This window comes from Rhyacophila brunnea, unplaced genomic scaffold (assembly GCF_057557595.1).
Source record: "Rhyacophila brunnea isolate RB1 unplaced genomic scaffold, BYU_Rbru_1.0 scaffold_2, whole genome shotgun sequence".
Taxonomy (NCBI): Eukaryota; Metazoa; Arthropoda; class Insecta; order Trichoptera; family Rhyacophilidae; genus Rhyacophila; species Rhyacophila brunnea.
Window position 1 is genome coordinate 2,529,481 of NW_028232859.1, and position 21,919 is coordinate 2,551,399.

General features: G+C 34.7%; 1 protein-coding gene across 1 annotated transcript in view; it reads left to right on the plus strand.

Moving 5' to 3' along the window:
- LOC147071681 (DNA-dependent protein kinase catalytic subunit-like) overlaps positions 1-21,919 on the plus strand; it is a 98,701-nt gene that overhangs the window by 8,018 nt on the left and 68,764 nt on the right. Inside the window, exons 8-18 of the mRNA XM_085946496.1 lie at positions 216-476; positions 685-1,017; positions 2,212-2,331; positions 3,287-3,400; positions 5,288-5,468; positions 6,763-6,914; positions 12,877-12,997; positions 13,726-13,928; positions 14,336-14,495; positions 15,443-17,049; positions 21,216-21,466. Coding sequence (XP_085802622.1) covers positions 216-476; positions 685-1,017; positions 2,212-2,331; positions 3,287-3,400; positions 5,288-5,468; positions 6,763-6,914; positions 12,877-12,997; positions 13,726-13,928; positions 14,336-14,495; positions 15,443-17,049; positions 21,216-21,466 — 3,503 coding nt within the window. The remainder of the gene's footprint in view (positions 1-215; positions 477-684; positions 1,018-2,211; positions 2,332-3,286; positions 3,401-5,287; positions 5,469-6,762; positions 6,915-12,876; positions 12,998-13,725; positions 13,929-14,335; positions 14,496-15,442; positions 17,050-21,215; positions 21,467-21,919) is intronic.

The window sequence follows — 21,919 nt, forward strand, 5'->3', positions numbered from 1 at the left end:
TCTTTTGTTTGTAATTTTAAGCTTGGATTATTAATACTTTTATTCGTCATCTAAACTTCATGCCGACCAACATTCAAATTTATAAACGGGAATTTTAAACTTGCATATAAACAGTAAACGATGTTCCTTAAATTGATCTCAGAATGCATTTCGATAATCAGTTGAAACACTTTGTAAGTCGTATCTGATATGAATTCAATCAATTTTGTTTCCAGAATGTCATCGCATACTTCATTCGTGAAAGCTGCCGCCATTCCGTGTCCATGTCTCTGTATTACGAAGCAGATGCAAATAACAATTGGACCAACGACCCGCTCACTGTCAATTATGAGACGTTTGTACCATTGTGGAGGGGAATCCTTGAATTGGGCAGCGATTATTCCAACTCGGAAAGTGCGTACGAAGCTTTCATAGTAGCAGTTTTCAAAATGCTACCCAGACTGGACGTTTCAACTACCGAAATAACAGCGACTCAAGTAATATAATATTCCATATTGTCTTTTCGCATTATGCCCAATGTGAACATTTTTTGAATCTCTCTTATGTTAAGGGTCCATGTTTCTCATGCATACATGAACCAGTGAACACTGATAGCACACATTAGTTGGTAGGTTAGTTTTAGAAGTTTTAAAATTATATCTACATATTTCTAATAATATAACATATTTAAATTTTGTATCACAGAATCTCACGCATGATCAGACAGAAATAACAGAAGAATCGCTGGAGCAACCGTCCAATCCTACCGAGTATCGTCTCTTCACAAATGTGTGTGACCTGGCGGGCACTGTGATCCGCTGGTCATGGACCCACTCCTGGTTTCAGCCGCACGCTCTCACTATCCTCAATCAAGTCTCACGCGAAAGCAGAAGGTCCATGGAAGCCGGTGGCATCGGAAGCGGAGGATACATGAGGGTAGCTGAAGCAGCTCTCGAAGCTATCAACGTTTCAGAAATATTTGGAGACAGCTATGGGGAGATCGGACAACTCCGTGACGCTGTGGAAGAATTGCTTATGGTAAGTAATAATATATGTTATCAACTTGGGAAAGTTTCTTGATTTAACTAGTGTTTTCATGTATAGCCACTAATACTTTCAATGCAAGTTTTTTTTGAAAATTATCAGGAAGGTTCAAAGGGGTATGGATCGTTGGCTCAGTGCCAGAGATATTGGTCGTGATCCACTGGGCACTTTTTTTGTATATTATCACAAATGGAAGACTCGTGGAACAAGCTATTTCGGTTGTGATCCATATTACAGGCCTTTTATATAAAATGTTAGTCAATTAAATGAACTAATCAGAATCAATATTGCGTAATCTTCTCAAATCATTTTATTTATGTTTAAGTGATTCATTTTTATAGCTCTATTCCAACATGTCAATAAAAATAATGATAAAAATGCTATAACACATTCCATGAGCTAACTATCTCATTGTATGAACAGCCAAAAGTAATGTTTCTTAACAGTGGGCCCCAGAAGCCACGTTAATTAGATAGATCAAGATAGAAGACAACAATTATAACTTGGGGTGGGGCAATTTGGAAAATTATCAATACTCTATCGCGACACTAGCACCACCGCCGTGCCTCAAGTTATTGTTGTCATATTACACTCGCACAAGCTGTCAAATGTCATTGATAACTTGAAATATTTTCAACAAATTGCAAAGGCGATGTCCAGTTTAATACATACCAAATAAATGTGATACTTATTATGTTATAAATGTGATATTTTGATATTATAAAACGACAAATAATTACGTACATAGCATAATATACATAATTCGAGTGAGTGCAATGGTTGAATATTTTCATTTGACAGGTGTTAACTTGAAATTTAAATTATCAGCTTGTACACAGAATCGTTCTGTAACATTTTGGAGTTATCTTGGATCAAGATAAGTAACGAAAAGATGTTGTAGATTTAACTAACTGATGTATAGTCAAAAATTAATCGTTCATGTTAATGTCCAATTATAACTAATAAAACCATCCGTATTAAATTTACTTTTTCTACTGTCATGTTGACAATTTAAGAATTCCATACCCTGACGAATTCACGCACTCGGCAGATAATTTACCTAATTCATGAATAAGGCAACAGGCTTGACTATTACATGAATTAGGCAAAATTTTGCACACAGAGTGTAATTTAGTGATTCATTATTGCTAAACCTTGCAATAAGCAGATGGGCATCAAATGTTCCAGGGGCTGTCAATCACCAGCAGTAGTGGTCTGCTCCAACTGCGGTCGTCTTTGGTATTGCTGCAGACGCCTTTGCAAATCTTGAATCCGTCCATCATCGAAAATGGTGCTGATGCTTTTCAGGTAACATCACCAATTTAATTTCACTGGATGATAAACACTATTGTGGCATTTTTAATCTATTCTGAATTTTTAGAGAAATACTCAAACTTCGTTATCGTATGTGAATCTTAAATCAACCATGATGCAATGTGTAAAGAAACGGGCCTCATCTATGATGACGATGTATTTAACATATGGGTCCTTGCTCTGCACACACATTGAAAAAACAACATGTCATCGTTGTACCAACAAAACCGACTGTATTTTGCAAAACTATACAGTGCGAATTTTCAGACCTGCATCCTAGATCTAGATCATTTAAGGGTATACTTCAGCTGAGGCATGGTCTAAAAAGATCGTGACAATGCGATGCGCGGATTGTGCAAACGACGCGTGCCGATCAAAACGTAGTTTGTCATAAAAATTCAACATGCGTCATTTAATGTTATATTAGTAATAATAATAATAAATTCATTGAGATGTTTTCTTATTCGAGTACATGCGTGACGTTTTTTAGTCATCTTTACACGATATAAGAATATATTCCTCCGATGCCATCACAAAACAAATTGACGTGCTCACACCTCGACTACCGCTCTCCGATTGGCAACGAGTGCGAAATTTCATCCCACCCATTGTTGAAAATTATTTGCCGTTTCACTTATGTATGCTCTTAAGAAATTTTTAAATTTAAATTTATTATGTATTAAGTATGTAATATTATATATACTAGAATTGTCCTGAGTCTCACAAATTCACATGTTCTTTTTCAATGTGTGTTTGAACTCGTAGCATGGACATAATAGCTTGAGCAAGTGGCTAACACCCATTTCTTCTAAAAAAATTATAATCTGTTAAGAAACCACTTTGGGAGGGGGCCAGGATCCACATCAGAATGTAGAGCCAATGAATAAAAGGTTTTTTTAATACCTAAGAAAGTTCCTCGAACTATGTCTCAGACAATTTTTTTTTGAAGGTCGTACTGAGGGTTGGAAAGACAAATTTGAATCTGGCAACAAAGGCAATAGATGCACTCGAAGAATGGGACAACTATGTGGAAAGGGACGCCTTTCGTCCACTTTGTCAACAGGTATTATGAAATCTATTAAGCTAATTGCAGGTATGTAGTGTTATTGTGAGTAAAGCCCCGTCCAGCATAGGCGCGTTCTACGGAGCGTTGAGTGGCGCGCGCAACTCAAACCTATAACCAAAAAAAGACATTGTCTATTTTTATTTATCTGAACATTTTCACACACGGTTATACGTTTGAGTTGCGCACGCCGCTCAACGCTCCGCCGAACGCGCCTACGCTGGACGAGCACTGAGAACCAACAGGCGATACCTCTTTGCTGTTAGAATAGGCACATGAGAGAGGAAAGACGATGACACAAATTAATGTTGATAAAGAAACACAGATAGGTGATGTAAAATGACTGTGCAGGACACGTTTATTTGGACATTATTAAAAGTTACACAATGACTTAGTTACCATGGCAACAAATTATTTAATTAGTACCACAGTCAGACACAATATTATATCTGGTCCGAAGTAAAGGACTTGCCCAAATGAAATTTTGGTAATACAAATAATTTAGAAACCATAAACACAATAGATCATTGGTATCTGGAGAGACAATGACACATAATATTATGTTCTTATCGTGAAAATCGATAACCTCAGCAGGACTATTCTAACTAGTTAATACAATAACATGTTTCCATTATTTCTCTTGATCTGAAATATCAGGGATATCTTTTGAGTCAATTCTGTATAAAAAGCGGTTATCTAAATTGTATGTTAACAGTTAACAGCCGCTACGCATGTGCAATGTCACTGACATTATTTATAACATATCACTTTGACGTTTTTTTAACCTAAAAAAAGTACTGAATAGATTTTATATGCATTACATTGTACATTCTACATTCGCCTTTGCAATTTTTGAAAAAATTTCAAGTAATCAACGACATTTCACAGTTAGCCGTAACACACCAAATTTGGCTTGGCCGCACTACGTAGTGAAGTGTCACAATGTTAGTATGAATTTTCAAATACCCACTTTTTCTCAAGATGTAATTTCTGTCTATATTTTGCTCTAAGAAGCAGGTACCTGTCAGTTCATATCCCAAGTTAATTAATACATTAGACACTAAAGACGTGCCTAGCGCGTAACGATTAAGGTGGCCATTTGATATAAATAGCATGTTATTTAAATGTGTTAATTAAAAAGTAATTATCTAGTCAGCAGTCAATGTGTTAACTCATTCACCGCGTACCTGTTAATTACTATTTAATTACCACATTTAACATGCCAATAGTATCTAATGGCCAACGAATGGCAGCGAATAAGTTAAACTATACATAAAATGAGATAAATAATAGATAGAAGAATATTTTTTATCGATTATGGTTTGGTTTAAGCAGGGCTAATGAATTTAAAAAAATTAACCAACACCTGTGTATTCTTGATTCAACAAAAACAAATAAGTATTACTGTAAAAGTGTGCATTATTTTTAATTACAAAATTAATAACAATTATGGTTTGCTTAGGCAGGGTTTAATTGAATTTTATAAACTAACCAGCACCATCTGCAATTTGTATTTTTAGTTCAATGAAAAAATAAGTAAGACTGACAAAGTTTAATGTGCACTATTTATGTTGAATCTTAACAGCCTACCTCCACCCCTCACCACTGCTCGACGGAGTCTGATAAAAATTATTGTTAAATAACTTGAGCAAACTAATATGTTCAGAGGTGGCATATTGGTACTCCACATATATGGTGACAGTAGATGGATTAGCAGTTTTTGAACAAAAAATACTTTCATCTTAGGGAATCGTGGAGAGAGGATGCCAAAACGTAAACTAACCATGTATCAAGACTTTGCCACTTTCTCTGGCTGATTATTCATTATTCCTGTGTTGTTCCATAACCCATGCTAACAATTCTTTTTATAATGCCAACTATCATTAGGTTTTGCCACTACTCAACGACTTCCTCTGCTCATCGGGTATATCTGATGGAAAAATTGTGGACACCGGCACAGAAAGCGGATCCATTAAATTGGGATACATCAAAAAAGGACGTAAATTGCTCAGGGAAGGGACCAGCTCGCGTCTAGCAACACTGCAACGTAGGATAATGCTGTTTATTGGTAAATATCAAAGACGGGAGTCCAAATAAATGAAATTGAAACTGAAAAAGGAATTGTTGCACTTCATATTATGGATTCATTTGTAGAAGACTCCTGGAGGCCAATTTTTGAATGAAGCAGTATCACACGGAGTAGCAAACCTAGTTTTGTACATAACTTCAAATGAAGTATAGCGCTTCGAACGATGTCCGATAATGCAACGAAATTGTCAGGTGTACATTTATGATCGCGTAAGAGTTTGCATTATTTTTTTGTCCATGCACACATTTTGACAGCTGGATTTACCGCATGAAAAGTTTTATAGTTGAAAATACATCGGTAAGCGAACATTTATTTCAGTTATATTGTGTTCTTGAATACATTTAATAACAAGGTGTTTTCCACTCATATGTTAAGTTAAACTATCATTACATAGTCTCTTCTATCGAATAGTATGAATAGTATGAGTGCAGACAGAACTTTTCGTCGATTTACCTATCTGCCAATAATTTCGATAACCGGAATCGTTTCACAAATGCATCGTCGGTCATTTTGAAAGCATCCGTCCGGTTACTAAATCTTGGCAGCGAAATTGCCGCGTCAACCACTTCCATTTTGGGGACGTAATATAACCTAAAATATGGTAATGACTTCATATTTAATCAGTACTTATCCATTAACGTTGCATTACTAAACGATTCATTGTCAATTCAAGTACGTAGCTAATTAATCCAAAGAAGCTAGTTACATCTCCAATACAATATTCAATACAAAAATGTGAACGGAACTTACGATGTAGGTATTTTACAATCGTAATATTAATAAAACATGTATGTTTCTGTATTACAAAATCACAATAAATACTTGAAATGAGAATTTAAACACAAAATAACACTTTCAACGGTAATATGTAAAAGACAAAAAACAATAAATAAAGAGCTTTTTGACGTTACGCTTTAATCTGTTTAACATCTGACATCTGTTTTCTTTTATTTTGTTAACTGTCAATTCATGGTGGAACTGCATTGTATTGTTGTTTTTATTTTTATTCTGTAAAAAAATTGCGTTTTATTAAATAAAAACAACAAATAATCTGACATCTGTCAAAATTCAACCTCAGTTAGCGCCTCTACCGTCGAAGCGTGTGAAGCTTAAAGCATACCGCAGTTTTAGTCGCGGTTGTCAAAATCTAGTTAGAAATAAAAATTCTCATAAATTCCAATCACTTTCTTATGCTATTCTCATTGAATAACTTCACACTACACCAATATATCGGGCATGGTGTTAATCCATATTGTAATTCTTTATTTTTTAGGCAAAATGGATTCCGTAACAATTGAGCCCTTGCTGACAAAATCAGACCCAATGGCAATAGAAGCTGTTAATCATGGGGAGGAAAAGAGACTGGTAGACTTGACAGAGAGACTCAAATTGTCATTGCCTTGTCCTCAACAGCATAAATTGGATGTGAGTATCAGAATAACTTGAAACCTTTTACTATGTATTTCTCAGTCAGAATAATTCATTTCTTTCCACCAATTCACACATACACACTTCAACAGCTAAATACAAATTACATTGATAGATTCTCAGGCCAACCGTCTGGCCCGACCGTCTGCCACGATCGCCTCCGATCATGAAAAGCTATTTTTGTACCGTTCCCTGGAATCATTAGCAACCGTGAGTAGTTGTGAGCGAATTGGAACAATTCCTATTTTTTTGGGTACGATTCACCTACAATCCTATTGAAGATTACCAAGAACGTATGAAAATATCAGAAGTTACCGGCCCCTTTGCGAGTCGTGTCGCCGTAGTTAGTCGTGCCATTCAGTATTCATCAATTCAACCATCAACATCTCTCTGCTCAGCACTATCCTAACTATCCTGAGATGGCAAAAAATCAAAGAGCCGTGTAGTGTGCAACATTGAAAATCCGTCATATTCGAAAAACAATTTAAAATATAGGATCTTGGAGGAAATTGACATACAATGAGCTCTGACAGCTGAGTTCTGATGTAAAAAATACGAGGGAAAACTGTTCAGTGTAGCCACCAATCTAACAAAGAAATTGGTTTTTTGTAAACCTATATTTTGAATAATAACAACGTTTATTGTAAACCAAAACTCCCTTGATGGCCGCGCGGATTAAATTCAAATTCAAATTTATTTATTTTATATATAATGAACATAACAAATTATAAATTTAAAGCATTCACGACATGACATAAAATAAATGTTAACAATTTTTAAAATAAAAATACAGAGAAATGTGAGTTAATAATGCAATAAGTAATAAAATAAGAAATAAAATAAAATAACAATAATAAAAGTAGATGGAAGCATACAGAGTGAACTTTGATAGACCCTATCTTAAAAACTTATAAAACAACGTCCACCTAAATTCACCCTCACATTAGTGGAATATATCAATATCCGAAGCGATTTCATTAAACATGGTTATTGCCCTCCCAATTGGTATCACTAATGGCAGGTTAGTTCTGCACCTTGGGAGAACAAACAACGGATGCCCTCGATTCCTAAGGTAATTATCAGAGACACACAAGCCAACACCGCCAAGAATGACGGAGTTCACATTTACGCCGCGTATAAGTCTAAAAAAATATGTAGCTAAATAAAGATCCCTTCTAAATTTTAAGCTACAGTATGTAAGCATACCAAACAGAAAGTCAGTCGGATAGAGCCATGGATAATATCCATACTGCCGAAAGTAAAGGAGTCTCAAAAATTTCTTTTGGACTCCACCATATGGCCGTACTTCAACTGATGCGGGGCCCAAACGATAGACCCACTCTCAAGGAGTTATAGAGAATTTTTAGTACCGTAACATCCGAAAAGACCCGAGAAGTACACAAGACAAAGCCCAACATCTTTAGCGCCTTTTTACAAATGCTATCTATATGACCACTAAACGTCAGTTTACTGTCAAACGTTATGCCAAGATCTCTTACAGATGATATTCGCGAGAGAACTCTGCCATGCATCGAATACTGGAAAAACAATACTCGTGAGGTTTTAGTCGGCCTATAGCGTCGTGGGTCCCAGGTTCGAATCCTGGGTCTGGCAAGTACACATTGTTTTTCAATTTGTGTATGAGTCAGAGTATGGACCTAATAGGTTGAGCAAGTGCCAGACATACATTTCTCGTAAAAACAAAAATCTGTCAGTACAAACCTCCACTCTGTGGAGGCCCATATGATCCTATTAGGATCGGACATGGTCGAATGAAGATAAGAAGAATCATAAGCAAGGCTCAATACAATCAACTCGTTGCGTGTAACTGCTTATAGTGTAATGCCAATTCCTCACAACGGTCGGCGTGGATCATTGGATCTGGTTGGATCTGCTCATCTGCTGGTGTAATTAAGCCTTAATTCATTTTGATTTATTAACATAATGACATGACCCGGCTCACGGCTAGCTCAATAATGCTACCGGGCCGTCACTGAGGAGACTAGTGATGAATTAGGAGAGGTGGATCTCCTTTGTAGTATCACAACTTTTGAATTCCCGAATAAAACTCTCAGCTGGTGTGGTGCCGAATTTATTCAGGTACTAGAGTTCACGGTCACACAATAAGATTAACTGTCATTGTTCCCGTAATTAAATCTCATTAAAGTATCAGCAAACTATTTATTTGTTCACTATAGGATCTCTGTGAAATCTTTCACAAATTCCCGAAAAGTCACACCTAATTCAGAGAATGTATACGCAGATATTCTTTGGATATTTTTAATTCATGAAATATTTTCCCATAAGAAAGAAAATATAAATTATTCTTTGGTCACACAGTATTAGGTTTATAAAAGAATAGAATTATTTTATTGTTGTTTATAAAGTTTATTTATGTTCACAGTGTATTTACAAATATTTATTTGTGTTTACAGACTTGTTTACAAAAGGTTTGCTTAATGTTTACAAATTTATTTACTAAAATTTGTTTACTAAAATTTATTTTATAATTATGTTTACTTAATAAAGTTTCAAAAATTTATTTTATAATTATGTTTACTTAATAAAGTTTCAAAAATTTATTTTATAATCCCGAAAAGATTTGTAAAATTTATTATTATAGACTGAGTTTATTAATTAAACATAATTATAAAATAAATTTTTGAAACTTTATTAAGTAAACATAATTATAAAATAAATTTTAGTAAACAAATTTTAGTAAATAAATTTGTAAACATTAAGCAAACCTTTTGTAAACAAGTCTGTAAACACAAATAAATATTTGTAAATACACTGTGAACATAAATAAACTTTATAAACAACAATAAAATAATTCTATTCTTTTATAAACCTAATACTGTGTGACCAAAGAATAATTTATATTTTCTTTCTTATGGGAAAATATTTCATGAATTAAAAATATCCAAAGAATATCTGCGTATACATTCTCTGAATTAGGTGTGACTTTTCGGGAATTTGTGAAAGATTTCACAGAGATCCTATAGTGAACAAATAAATAGTTTGCTGATACTTTAATGAGATTTAATTACGGGAACAATGACAGTTAATCTTATTGTGTGACCGTGAACTCTAGTACCTGAATAAATTCGGCACCACACCAGCTGAGAGTTTTATTCGGGAATTCAAAAGTTGTGATACTACAAAGGAGATCCACCTCTCCTAATTCATCACTAGTCTCCTCAGTGACGGCCCGGTAGCATTATTGAGCTAGCCGTGAGCCGGGTCATGTCATTATGGCGCCCCACGTTGGGCGCCATAATGACATGACCCGGCTCACGGCTAGCTCAATAATGCTACCGGGCCGTCACTGAGGAGACTAGTGATGAATTAGGAGAGGTGGATCTCCTTTGTAGTATCACAACTTTTGAATCCCCGAATAAAACTCTCAGCTGGTGTGGTGCCGAATTTATTCAGGTACTAGAGTTCACGGTCACACAATAAGATTAACTGTCATTGTTCCCGTAATTAAATCTCATTAAAGTATCAGCAAACTATTTATTTGTTCACTATAGGATCTCTGTGAAATCTTTCACAAATTCCCGAAAAGTCACACCTAATTCAGAGAACGTATACGCAGATATTCTTTGGATATTTTTAATTCATGAAATATTTTCCCATAAGAAAGAAAATATAAATTATTCTTTGGTCACACAGTATTAGGTTTATAAAAGAATAGAATTATTTTATTGTTGTTTATAAAGTTTATTTATGTTCACAGTGTATTTACAAATATTTATTTGTGTTCACAGACTTGTTTACAAAAGGTTTGCTTAATGTTTACAAATTTATTTACTAAAATTTGTTTACTAAAATTTATTTTATAATTATGTTTACTTAATAAAGTTTCAAAAATTTATTTTATAATTATGTTTACTTAATAAAGTTTCAAAAATTTATTTTATAATCCCGAAAAGATTTGTAAAATTTATTATTATAGACTGAGTTTATTAATTTGTTTTTATAAAACAAATTCGATCGCGTAATTTATCTCGATTACGTCACCTCGTATGATGAGTAATGAAAAATAAAATTAATCCGCGGCGCGTCACTACCGACAGATACGTAGTATTCGTGCTACGTTTTGGCGGCCGACGTCACTACCGACAGATACGAGTTATTCGCGCTACGTTTTGCCCGTCGAAGGGGACTTACTGGTACGTATGAATCGCGAATGTACTGAGAACCGTGTCCCACAAGCTCGCAGAGAGGTCTGCTGCTTACTGAAGATCGCCGGTGAGAAGTGTAGAAACTAATGATTTTACGGAAAAAGGATGTCACCTTTTATACCCTCGGGATGGAGGTTTAACAGGAAACAGTCCGTAAGGGATAGCAGATGTATATCTTTCTCTCACGGGATAAATTTACGTATATCTCCCGTTCCTGGTAACTTTCTAATAGAGATATCTTCTAATTAAATCGGGTTAAATTTACTCTACTTTATTTCCGCAAAATTAAGACTTAATAGGGGTGTTTTAAGCACCCTCTAGAACATGTCCCTTAAATACGCCGTAGCGGTGACGTAAGCAAAATAGTTGATTTTATATGATTTTTCGTGTTCGAACGAAGGGGAAAGTTTCTAGCTTTCCATCGAGGTATCGGAATAAGTATTCGGGTACTAAATAAGGGAATGGCAGTCTTTAAACTTAAAATGTCAAAACGAAAGGTCGACACCCACGTACTAGTCCTTTCCACCACTCTTGGCCTTTTTAGGCCAATAGAATTTTACTAAGTTTTAATAAAACTATTTGGAGCCGCAGAAAACGTTTCATTCGATATTTACCTTTCGGACGAACATTATTACGTGAAAACACTATAATATTATACTTAACATTTCAACTTAAATATATAAATGCTTAATCCTAACAAGATGTTATTTACAAGCGACTACAAATTTATTTCGTCCTTAATAGTGGCTTTTCCATAGTAATCTAAACGTAACCTTGAATCTATTTTTATCCGGCAACTCAACACAGCCGGGCCGTAAATTCTAGTCGAACAGAATTCAGTTAAGGTTCAAGGTCATGCGCCAGTTTGTGTTTTTAGTCGCAGTATTTGATTCTTTTATTACTTAGGAGGCAATTAAGATTTATTATTGTTTATGGGTAGAAACCCATCTATACCAGAATCTCAAGTTTTTCCAATTGTTACTTTTACAATATTCATTATAGTCAGCAAGTTATAGCATTAACAAAATCTATAATTATAATTACGCGTCTATAGATATAGATACGCGTTTACAATATTTTTATAACGGTAGTTAACTCCTATCTTGTATTGATAAAATTAGTATTAAAATTCTTTATTTACAATTATACAGTATATAAATTTATAAATATTCAATTTTCTTTTCCAATTTTCATACACTTCCATTATAGCTATAAAAGTTATTGAAGCATGTACCTGCTTAATTTTACGTAAACAATCTCTCCCATAACTTATTTTCTAAGTTTAATGGAGATTTCCCGGAAATTATTTCCGAAATAGATCGATTTGAAATTTCATGGCGTGTCATTTCGAGGTCTGCGGTCACAGCGTTCCAATTACACTTGAACAGTCTCGATTCTCCGAGGCGAAATTTTTTACGTAAAATTTTATTACATTTTACAAAGAAAAGGTTAACAACATATATTTTACTTCCTAATACTAAACGATTACGCTACTGGTTACCTGTTCATGGTCTTTTTCGACCATTTCTTCTCTGCTTCTTCCATAGTTTAGGACCATGGGACTTATATATTCTGTTTGTACCTCGTCGTGAGGTTGTCGCACGGCTATTTGAGAAGTAGAATTGACTACAAGGCTAGATTTGTATAGTTATGTCGTTAAACCATACTCTGCCATAAACACTAACTGAAGGTCGGCGTTTTTGTTCGTGTCAATAACCTGAAAATTTTAGAAAAGTGGACGATAATCACTTTCTGCATTTTCTTCATTCCAGATATATTTAGACACTTTGGTTCCTCGGATCAAAGAGTTGTCTCTCACAAGTACCAACAGGGATACGAGACTGATGGCATGCCAAGCACTTCATTCTGTTATTTTGATGATATACGGCACAAGTAAGTTTATTCCACTTCTCCCTAATCATCTCAACAATCAACAGTCTACAACTCTGCAAGTTGTCGATTCCAAAAAGTACACTTGAATCTGACACTGAAGGGAAAATTAGATAATAATACGAATAATACGTCCATATACAGATAACAATAATTATTAACAAATGTATCTACTATAATTTTGTTTAACAAAAGATGGCAACACTGTGTCAGAGAATAATTAAATAAAAATGTATAAAGTAGCTCAGAAGACGTTACAAAAAAACACATAATAATATGTAATATGTACTTAATTCCACATAATTTAAAAAAAAAAAGACTTTCAGTTGAGAATGTTCCATTGAAGCGGACGAAACCAGTCCAAATTGTTATTAAATTATATCATATAAGTATTACATATTTTGTTTTATTAATTATATTTACACATTGTTCAAGAAACCCAAAAATTAATCTCAAATTCTCGAATAGGTATGAAATATTCCTTTATTATCGATATCTCTAAACTGGATAATCCAAAAAAACGAGAAGTCTCTAAATAGCATATTGTGATTCTCTCATTCTTGTGCAACGCCACACTTTGTTTACCTCAGGCCATAGATCTTTGGTAAGAATTCTCTCTTGAAAACCGTCAACGTATTCCGGCTTGCCTTTATTAGTGTGTCCAGTACTCTGAATCATATGAAAGTACTAGCCGAATGGGTGATCAATTTTCAATTTCATCCACTTTTTAGATGTGAGTCTGCCAGTTGTGAATCGTGGAACCCTAGCCGCAATGCTCTCTGGCCTGACGACCGCTATGATATCTCTTTGTTCCGACCCTGATGAAACTGTGGTGGCCATGTTTGAACCTTTACTGGGCCAGTCCTGTCATTGGCTGGCTGTGCCGGCCAATCAGCAATCACCTGAAGCAGCTAACTTTATACAGGCTCTTATGGTATGCAAATTTCATTACAATTTATAGGTTTCATATTTTTATAATTTCATTTATTATATAGGTCAGATGTTTCACATAAGGCGATCTGGTATATCCAATGGTCAGCCTATTCACACTCGTGCAGTCAATGAGGTTTTATAACCACTGTAGGATTCGAACCTGTTTCAAAAAAATTATTATTATATTTACATACCCTATTCATCTTTAACAAAATATGTTTAAATATATAGAATTAATGAAGTTATGTTGTGTCCTTAATAGAATGAATTGAATTGGACTGGTTAAAGTTTTGATAATACATAAGCATTAAACACCATTTGAGCCAACTGTGATATGAACTTATTGAAATCAATACTTAATCTAAAATCTACATACATGTTATCATTTCTCACATTTGGTTTTTATAGAAGGGGGCGTCTCATCCTTCGGAGAGTGGAGTGCGAGACACATGTTGTGCAGCAATTCGCGAAATTGTCAGGCGAGCCGTGGCCACCTCAAAAGTTGGCCTACCCACCATCGTGTCCGCCATATTAAGGGCCGTCTGTCAGATGACCATGAGGCACGACGGTAATGAATTTTATATTCATGTGACATATGATTCATTTAGATCAGGCTTTCTTTAAATTTTTTTAAGCCAGATTTCGTGACCTAAGATAAGATTATAAACATTCTATATAGCGTGAAGTTCGATAGTTTTAAGAAAGAATAATATCCTCAGATTTCCGACAAAGCTATCGCAGTTCAGCTTTAATTTTCTACGTCATATCTAGGTGAGAAAAGTTTTTCAACTCAAGTTATAATTAAAAATGATAAGCAATCGTGCTCGAAGGGTTTTGACCAAGAACTTCAGGTTGCTTTTTCAAATATCAAGCCACATTAATTAGTTATTATTATATTGATAATACAAATACATGGAAATATATACATTTAGTTCTTCCTCGTGTGTTATATATATTTAATTATACATAAAATAAAAAACATAAATTAATGTAATTTTGGTGCATGGCCCCCACAAGGGGGGGCTGACAAGGCTCTAGCCTGGTGGCCCAGGCTTAGGGGGGGGGGGGACAGCGTGGCAAGTCAACTAGATAAGTGAGATAAACAGAAATTACAAATTTGCTCTTTGCGCTATTTTACTATGCTGATATTAATATTTTTAAATATGCGATTGTGGGATGCAATTTTTCATTATAGTGTCAATACTCGACAACAAATAATTAACCCAACAGCTAGGCATAATCCAAGTGAATACCATTCATTTTACCTCGAACACCATTTGGAAAACGCTACTTTAGAGTACTAGCTTAGTGATAGGAAGGGGGCCCACCAAAGATCCTGGCCTGGGAGCCTACTTTTGGTGTATAAATTGTTTTACGTGTGATGTGCCGCGGAATTCTGGGTAGACTTTTGGTGTGCCGTGGGTAAGAAAAGGTTGCGGAGCACTGTGTTATAGTGTTATAAAGAATATATATAGAATATATTATAAAAAGAATATCTGTTTATAATTCTTTCAGTCTACGAACGACGAGCAGCATTCCTCATAATTAACAGTGCGAAGGTTGAACTCTTCAGTCTGGATGATGCCCTCCACAAGTATCTATTGGAGTTACTCCACAATACGGTGAAAAGCATCGAAGATCCCAACAAGCAGAACATTAAAGACAATTTTGTCTACAGACAACACGCTTTGAAGTCTCTAGGCGCCATTTTGAAATGCTTACAAAAAAAGACGGGATTATTCAAAGTGAAGTATCCCGCCAGAAGAATACCACCGAAATTTGGGGATGGCATGTTGGATGACATAAGTGTTTGGATTCTAGAACAATCGAAAAACTGTCAAAGCAGAGAGGTCGCCAGACTGCTGTTTAATTGTTTTATTCTATATGCGAAAGACATCGAAGGTTGTAAGAATGCGCGAAATTTCATAGAAAAAAATATCAGGAAACACGGTCTCAGTGTTGTTATCAAGCAGTTTTTTGAAGGATATGAAAACTTTGATATAAGGCTGTTGAAAAAAGACATAACCTACACTGATCTTCTTATGTTTTTGAATAATATTCATACAAGTCTAGATATGTACATATTAGCGATCGAAAATCGTGTGATTAAACCTGTATTGTTTTTTACCAAGATTGAAGAATTTAATATTTTTCTTGGAATCAAATATTTTTTTGAATCCATCGGGACAGATGGCAAACATATATTTGAAAGTTTAAAGTACCATAACTGCTTTGAAAGTGTCACAAAAGATGTTAAAAACAGAGAAAAAGTCTTAAACGTTATTCACAATATAAATTGGAAAATTTTTCATTTTGTTCTACAGCTTTTGGCAAATGGTTTCATTAATACTACAACAATACTTGAAAACTGTCTGGACACACATTATTTTGATTCTTTGGCTTATTGGAGTATGAATAGAAGTTTTGTAAAAACAACCGATAACAGGGATATGGGGAGCTTGATAAAAATATTGAAAACCAATTTGAACAAGAAACAATGGAGTTTGTTTGAGAATATATTCATTGAGCTTTTAAAAAAACAAGAATTGATTTCTACATTACTGACTGATTTCAATATAAGTGTCTTACAGTTGGGTACAAAATCAATTGTGAATGATCTGAGATACTTGACCGAAGCAGTCAATGAAATAGATTCTAATGAAGTCTTTGCTGTTTTCGAGTCGTGGAAAATTCCCGAATTATTCGATGCTATTTTTATGAGCTTGTTTGACAGTTCATTGTCGCCATTGAATATTCAAAAGATCGATGTCTACAGTGTGAAATCTTTAGGAGAGATTTTAAACTTCATCTTCAAATCGAAACATTTAGAAACGTCGCATCTTTTATTGGTTTTGACGGATGCTACAGAAGTATTTTCGGGAATTTTGTACGCCAAGACCACAGTATCTCGCGGGTTTCATTTTAGAAATATGTTCCAAAATCAAGTGTCGACACATATAATATCTTCATATCAAAATGTGTTCGAGTGCATTATTGGAAATATAAATAATGAAAATAAATATTTATATATGGAATTGTTAGAAGAGACAATGCAGTTTGCTTCGATTAATAACTGTTATGAAGAAAACTTCCCCGAGAAAGTTTTTTTACTTTTGACCGAGGTAAATATAATTCAATTTTATGTTTCAGTATAAAAAGAAACAAATAAGTTTTATAACAATAGTCATAGGTCATTGGTTACTTATTTCACAAAGAGTTGTAAGTCAAACATCAAATTTTCTACGAAAGAAACAATATTTCAAACTAAATTTTTTAGACTACACTATAAACAATAGTGTTGCCAATCGTACTATAATTATAGTACAATACTATAATTTTGAATCTGCGAAAAATGTAAAATACTATAATTTTACGCAAATATGCCAAAAATACTAAAATTTTGAAGGATTCGAGACGAAAAATATTCCTGTACAGTGAAACCTCGTTAGTAAGAACACTGTAATTCGGAATTCGCCGTAATTCGAAATTTTCCCGAAACAAAAGTCCCTTGAACATTATTTTCATATAAAACCATACCTTTAATTCGAATTTCGTAATTCAAAATGATTTCAAAGTCCTGGCATATAAAATATTATAGTCTATTATATAGTCTTTTCTTAAAACATTACTCAAATCTTTAATCAAAAATTATTTATTTTATGAAAATAATAAAAATCATCCTGACATTTTATGACCAATTCGGTAGGCACATCTATGATCGGAAACGAAATTAATTAAAATCAAAAAAAAAAAATTCAAAATTTTAATATTCTCCCCCATACATTTCGTAATTCGAATTTTTTTCGATTTTCGGTCCCATGGAATTCGTATTAACGAGGTTTTACTGTACTATAGTTTTTTCAGAAATACTATAATTATCCACGTTAACAGTGAGTCCTAGTCTGCTGACATTTCCCTCAAGGTTCACAAATACTTTGACAGTATTTTCATTCCGGCCTATCTTGATATCGTCCGCTAATATTTGAGATTTGATTACAACTATTTGTCAGGAAACTAAATACTTTGAGATTAAAAGTAAATCAAGGTACAGCATTTTGACACATAAAGGGGCTTCGCTCTTCTAAAGACGCTCGATTTTTAAATGTTCATAAATGACATGTTGTTAAAGTGACATCTATCAAATTTGTTGTGAATTGTTTAGTAGTGTATGGCAAATCACTATGGAAGGTTATAGCGTTGAACAACGTATGAAAATCATTAAATTTTATTATCAAAATCAGTGCTCCGTTCGAGAAACGTTCCGCGCAAAACGTGATTTTTATCCTCGCCACCACCGTCCTGCCGAGTCAACTAGTTGACGTTGTCAAAAATCAGAATTGTCGGATTTGGGGCGATACCAATCCACACGAGATACACCAGCACCAAATGCATCCCGATAAAGTCACTGTTTGTTGCGAATTTTGGTCTGGCGGAATCATTGGTCCGTACTTCTTCCAAAACAAAACTGGCATTGCCATAACCGTCAACGGCGAGCGCTACAGATCGATGATAAGCAACTTCTTGTGGCCTAAACTGGATAATATGGATACCGATAATATGTGGTTCCAACATGACGGCGCTACGTGCTATACAGCGCATGCCATGATAGACATTCTGCACGAGCGATTTGAGGGCATGGTTATCTCGCGCGGCGGCAACGTGAACTGGCCACCGAGATCGTGCGATTTAACGCCAGTAGACTTATTCCTTTGTGGTTATCTTAAATCGCATGTCTATGCGATTAACCACTTACCAGTTAGATTTTGGTGAGAAAGAGTGTCTAAAAATTGACAGATATTTTTTTAAACATTTTTTAAACAGTTTATTAAAAATTTCATTTTTACGTTTGTTTTACTTTTTTTCAGATTAAATTAACACTTTTTTACAATGTTTAAAATTTCATGATAAATTTTCTTTTAATGTTTTATTATAATTTTTTTTACATGTTTTTTTTACATTTTATCACAACAGATATGTAGGTTTGCAATGTTTTAAATTTTATGGAAATAGTTTAATAAGTTTTTTTGGTATGGTAAATTTTGAAACATTCAATACACAACCCTACATTACAATCCGGACAGTAGTATCTCGTCTCCTTCCGTATTCGTTTGCCGTTTTCATTCCTATGTGAGCAGCATACTTTGCACTGTCTAGTATGTCTTTCTTTATTCGCCGTAGGTGGTATTGGTTGGTAACTAAAATGAAGCTAAATAATTATGAATAATATATACCTATTTTTTACGAACTTACGTCTAAAATGTGCTCAAAAATGACAAAAGTAACTAAATTCAAATTACAACAACATGCGACATACCTAACACAAAAATAACTGAATGAACAATGAAGTCATTGACAAATCGTAATATACTCAGGCCCGCTCTGCCCGGCAGTAAATAAAGCTTTTATTATGTCATATATCACTCACATACCAGTTAAAACAAATAACAAACTGTGTGACAAGTTGAAATACGATCTTCCCGAATGTACGAGGGTGGGTCAATAATTCCTTAGAAAAAAGCATTAAAACAGTTTTTATTTTTGTATTTTTTTTTTATTTCTCAACATAATCTCCTTGGAGCTCAATACACTTGGTTAGACGTTTCTCAATTTTTTTTAAACCGTCAGAAAAATAAGTTTTCGGAAGGTCCTCAAAATAAGCATTTGTCCGATCGATGACTTCTTCATTTGAAAAAAAACGTTGTCCACTTAGCCATTTTTTTAAGTTTGGGAAAAGGAAAAAGTCACTGGGGGCTAAATCTGGCGAATACGGTGGGTGGTCTACCAATTCGAACTTCAATTCTTCAATTTTAGCCATTGATCGTAAACATGTGTGAACACGGGCATTGTCCTGATGAAAGAGGATTTTTTTTCTGTTTAAATGAGGCCGTTTTTCTTCAATTTTGTTTTTTAGCTGGTCCAATAAAGATGCATAATAATCCCCTGTTATTGTTTTTTCTTTTTCCAAATAGTCAACGAAAATAATTTCACGTGCATCCCAAAATACAGTAGCCATAACCTTACCAGCTGATTTTACGGTTTTCGCCTTCTTTGGACATGGTTTGCCTTCGCAATCCACTGCTTTGACTGTTCTTTCGTCTCGGGAGTATAGTGGTGTATCCATGTTTCATCTACAGTCACAAAGCGACGAAAAAATTCATTCGGATTGCGTTGCATGAGCGACAACAGGGCTTTAGAGGCCACCACCCTATTGCGTTTATTGTCGACTGTGAGCAAACGCGGCACCCATCTTGCAGAAATATTTTTCATGCCCAATTTGTCATGTAAAATAGAAATGACGCTACCTTTTGAGATCCCTGTAACCTCAATTATCTCACTCAACTTTAATCTTCGGTCACTTAACACCATATCGTGGATTTTATTGATCATTTCTGGTGTAGTCACCTCTACAGGACGTCCTGAGCGTGGTTCATCCTTTGTTGATGTACGACCACGTTTAAATTCATTTAACCAGTTATAAATAGTTGCAAGTGAAGGAGCAGATATGCCGTGAACTAAATCCAACTCATTTTTTATTTCCTTTGCTGTTAACCCTTTTATATTAAAATGTTTAATAACAGCTCTAAACTCAATTTTCTCCATTTTTGTAAACAAGCAATTTTTTTTTTTAAATGTACGAGAAACACACAACAACCCGACCAATCTGATTGAAACTTCGCAGCATACTGAATCGGTAGTGCCGCTGCATGAAAACAAACCGCTTACAGTACTAGTCGCGCCACCTGTCGGCTTTTCTAAGGACTTATTGACCCACCCTCGTAGCTCGTGATAAACATTCCTGGCAAGTTGAGAAAAAAAACGCCCGAGTGAGACTCAGGCTCGTCAACGTGCGGAGTAAATCCGCGCCCGAGTCGCGCTCTGGAAAAACAGTCAAGTGGTTAAACCGCAAACAATTGATGCCCTCAAAGTCGACATAACGAACGCCATACAGCAAGTTCAGCCAGATTTATGCGACAAAGTCATGGAAAATTGGACCTCCCGAATATGTGCCACCAAACAAAGCCGCGGCGGACATTTGAACGACGTTATATAGCATACTTAATGCCATAAAATATTCTTTCAAATAAAAATTGAGTAGATATCTCACACACAATTTGTTTTATTAACATTTAAAAATCGAGCGTCCTTATTGAAAGACCCTTTTACAAGTGTTACATTAGTGATATTTCTCCATTTTGTAACTTCAATCAGAATTCACAGCTACGTAGCTAGTGAGATGACCAATGAAGCATGAAGTATTTGAATGGTGTATAAATTATTTTCTTTCTAGTTGTGGCCACGGCTCTCTGATGACTGGTTTGTCCCGCAGTCATCTCTTCTACGATTGTTCTCCCTTATAGCAATACTCCTTCCGTCACCTCTTCATGTCATAGGAAAGGAACCGAACCCGATGAGCTCTTGGCTCTTAGCCCAGCTATGTATAAAGGAATTGAATATTAAAGAGAAAGCTAAGCTCGTCGTGCTTTTGCCAACGGTTGCTGAGCCAGGAGTGACAGAAGGATGTAACGATGAAAAATTGAGGTTATTGTCTATGCATTATTACCCACGACATAGCTTGTCACTTCGCGAATATGAATATCATTGTCGCTTTCTCTCCACGGATTGTTTGACATAACATTTATGGAAGTAAAAAAAAAAGGGATATTATATTTTGAAATCACATGTAGTTTTTATTATTATCATAGATGCTCTTATCGTAAGCAAGAGATAGAACATTCGTTTCGGCAAGTGACATGATATAAAAATTTGACTATAACAACATTATTATTATGGGGTGTCGACTGGCACATTTCAAATATTTTCCCACAATGTGTAAATTATCCCAACAGACTCGGTTGCTAACTTTTATCTCATCCTCTTATTCATAAAATGTGTCAAGTCATTTAATGTTTATGATTTGTTGGAAAGTAAATTAATTGAAATATAAACACATAATTTAATAACAATTACATAGGACTAATTTCGCAAATTTGA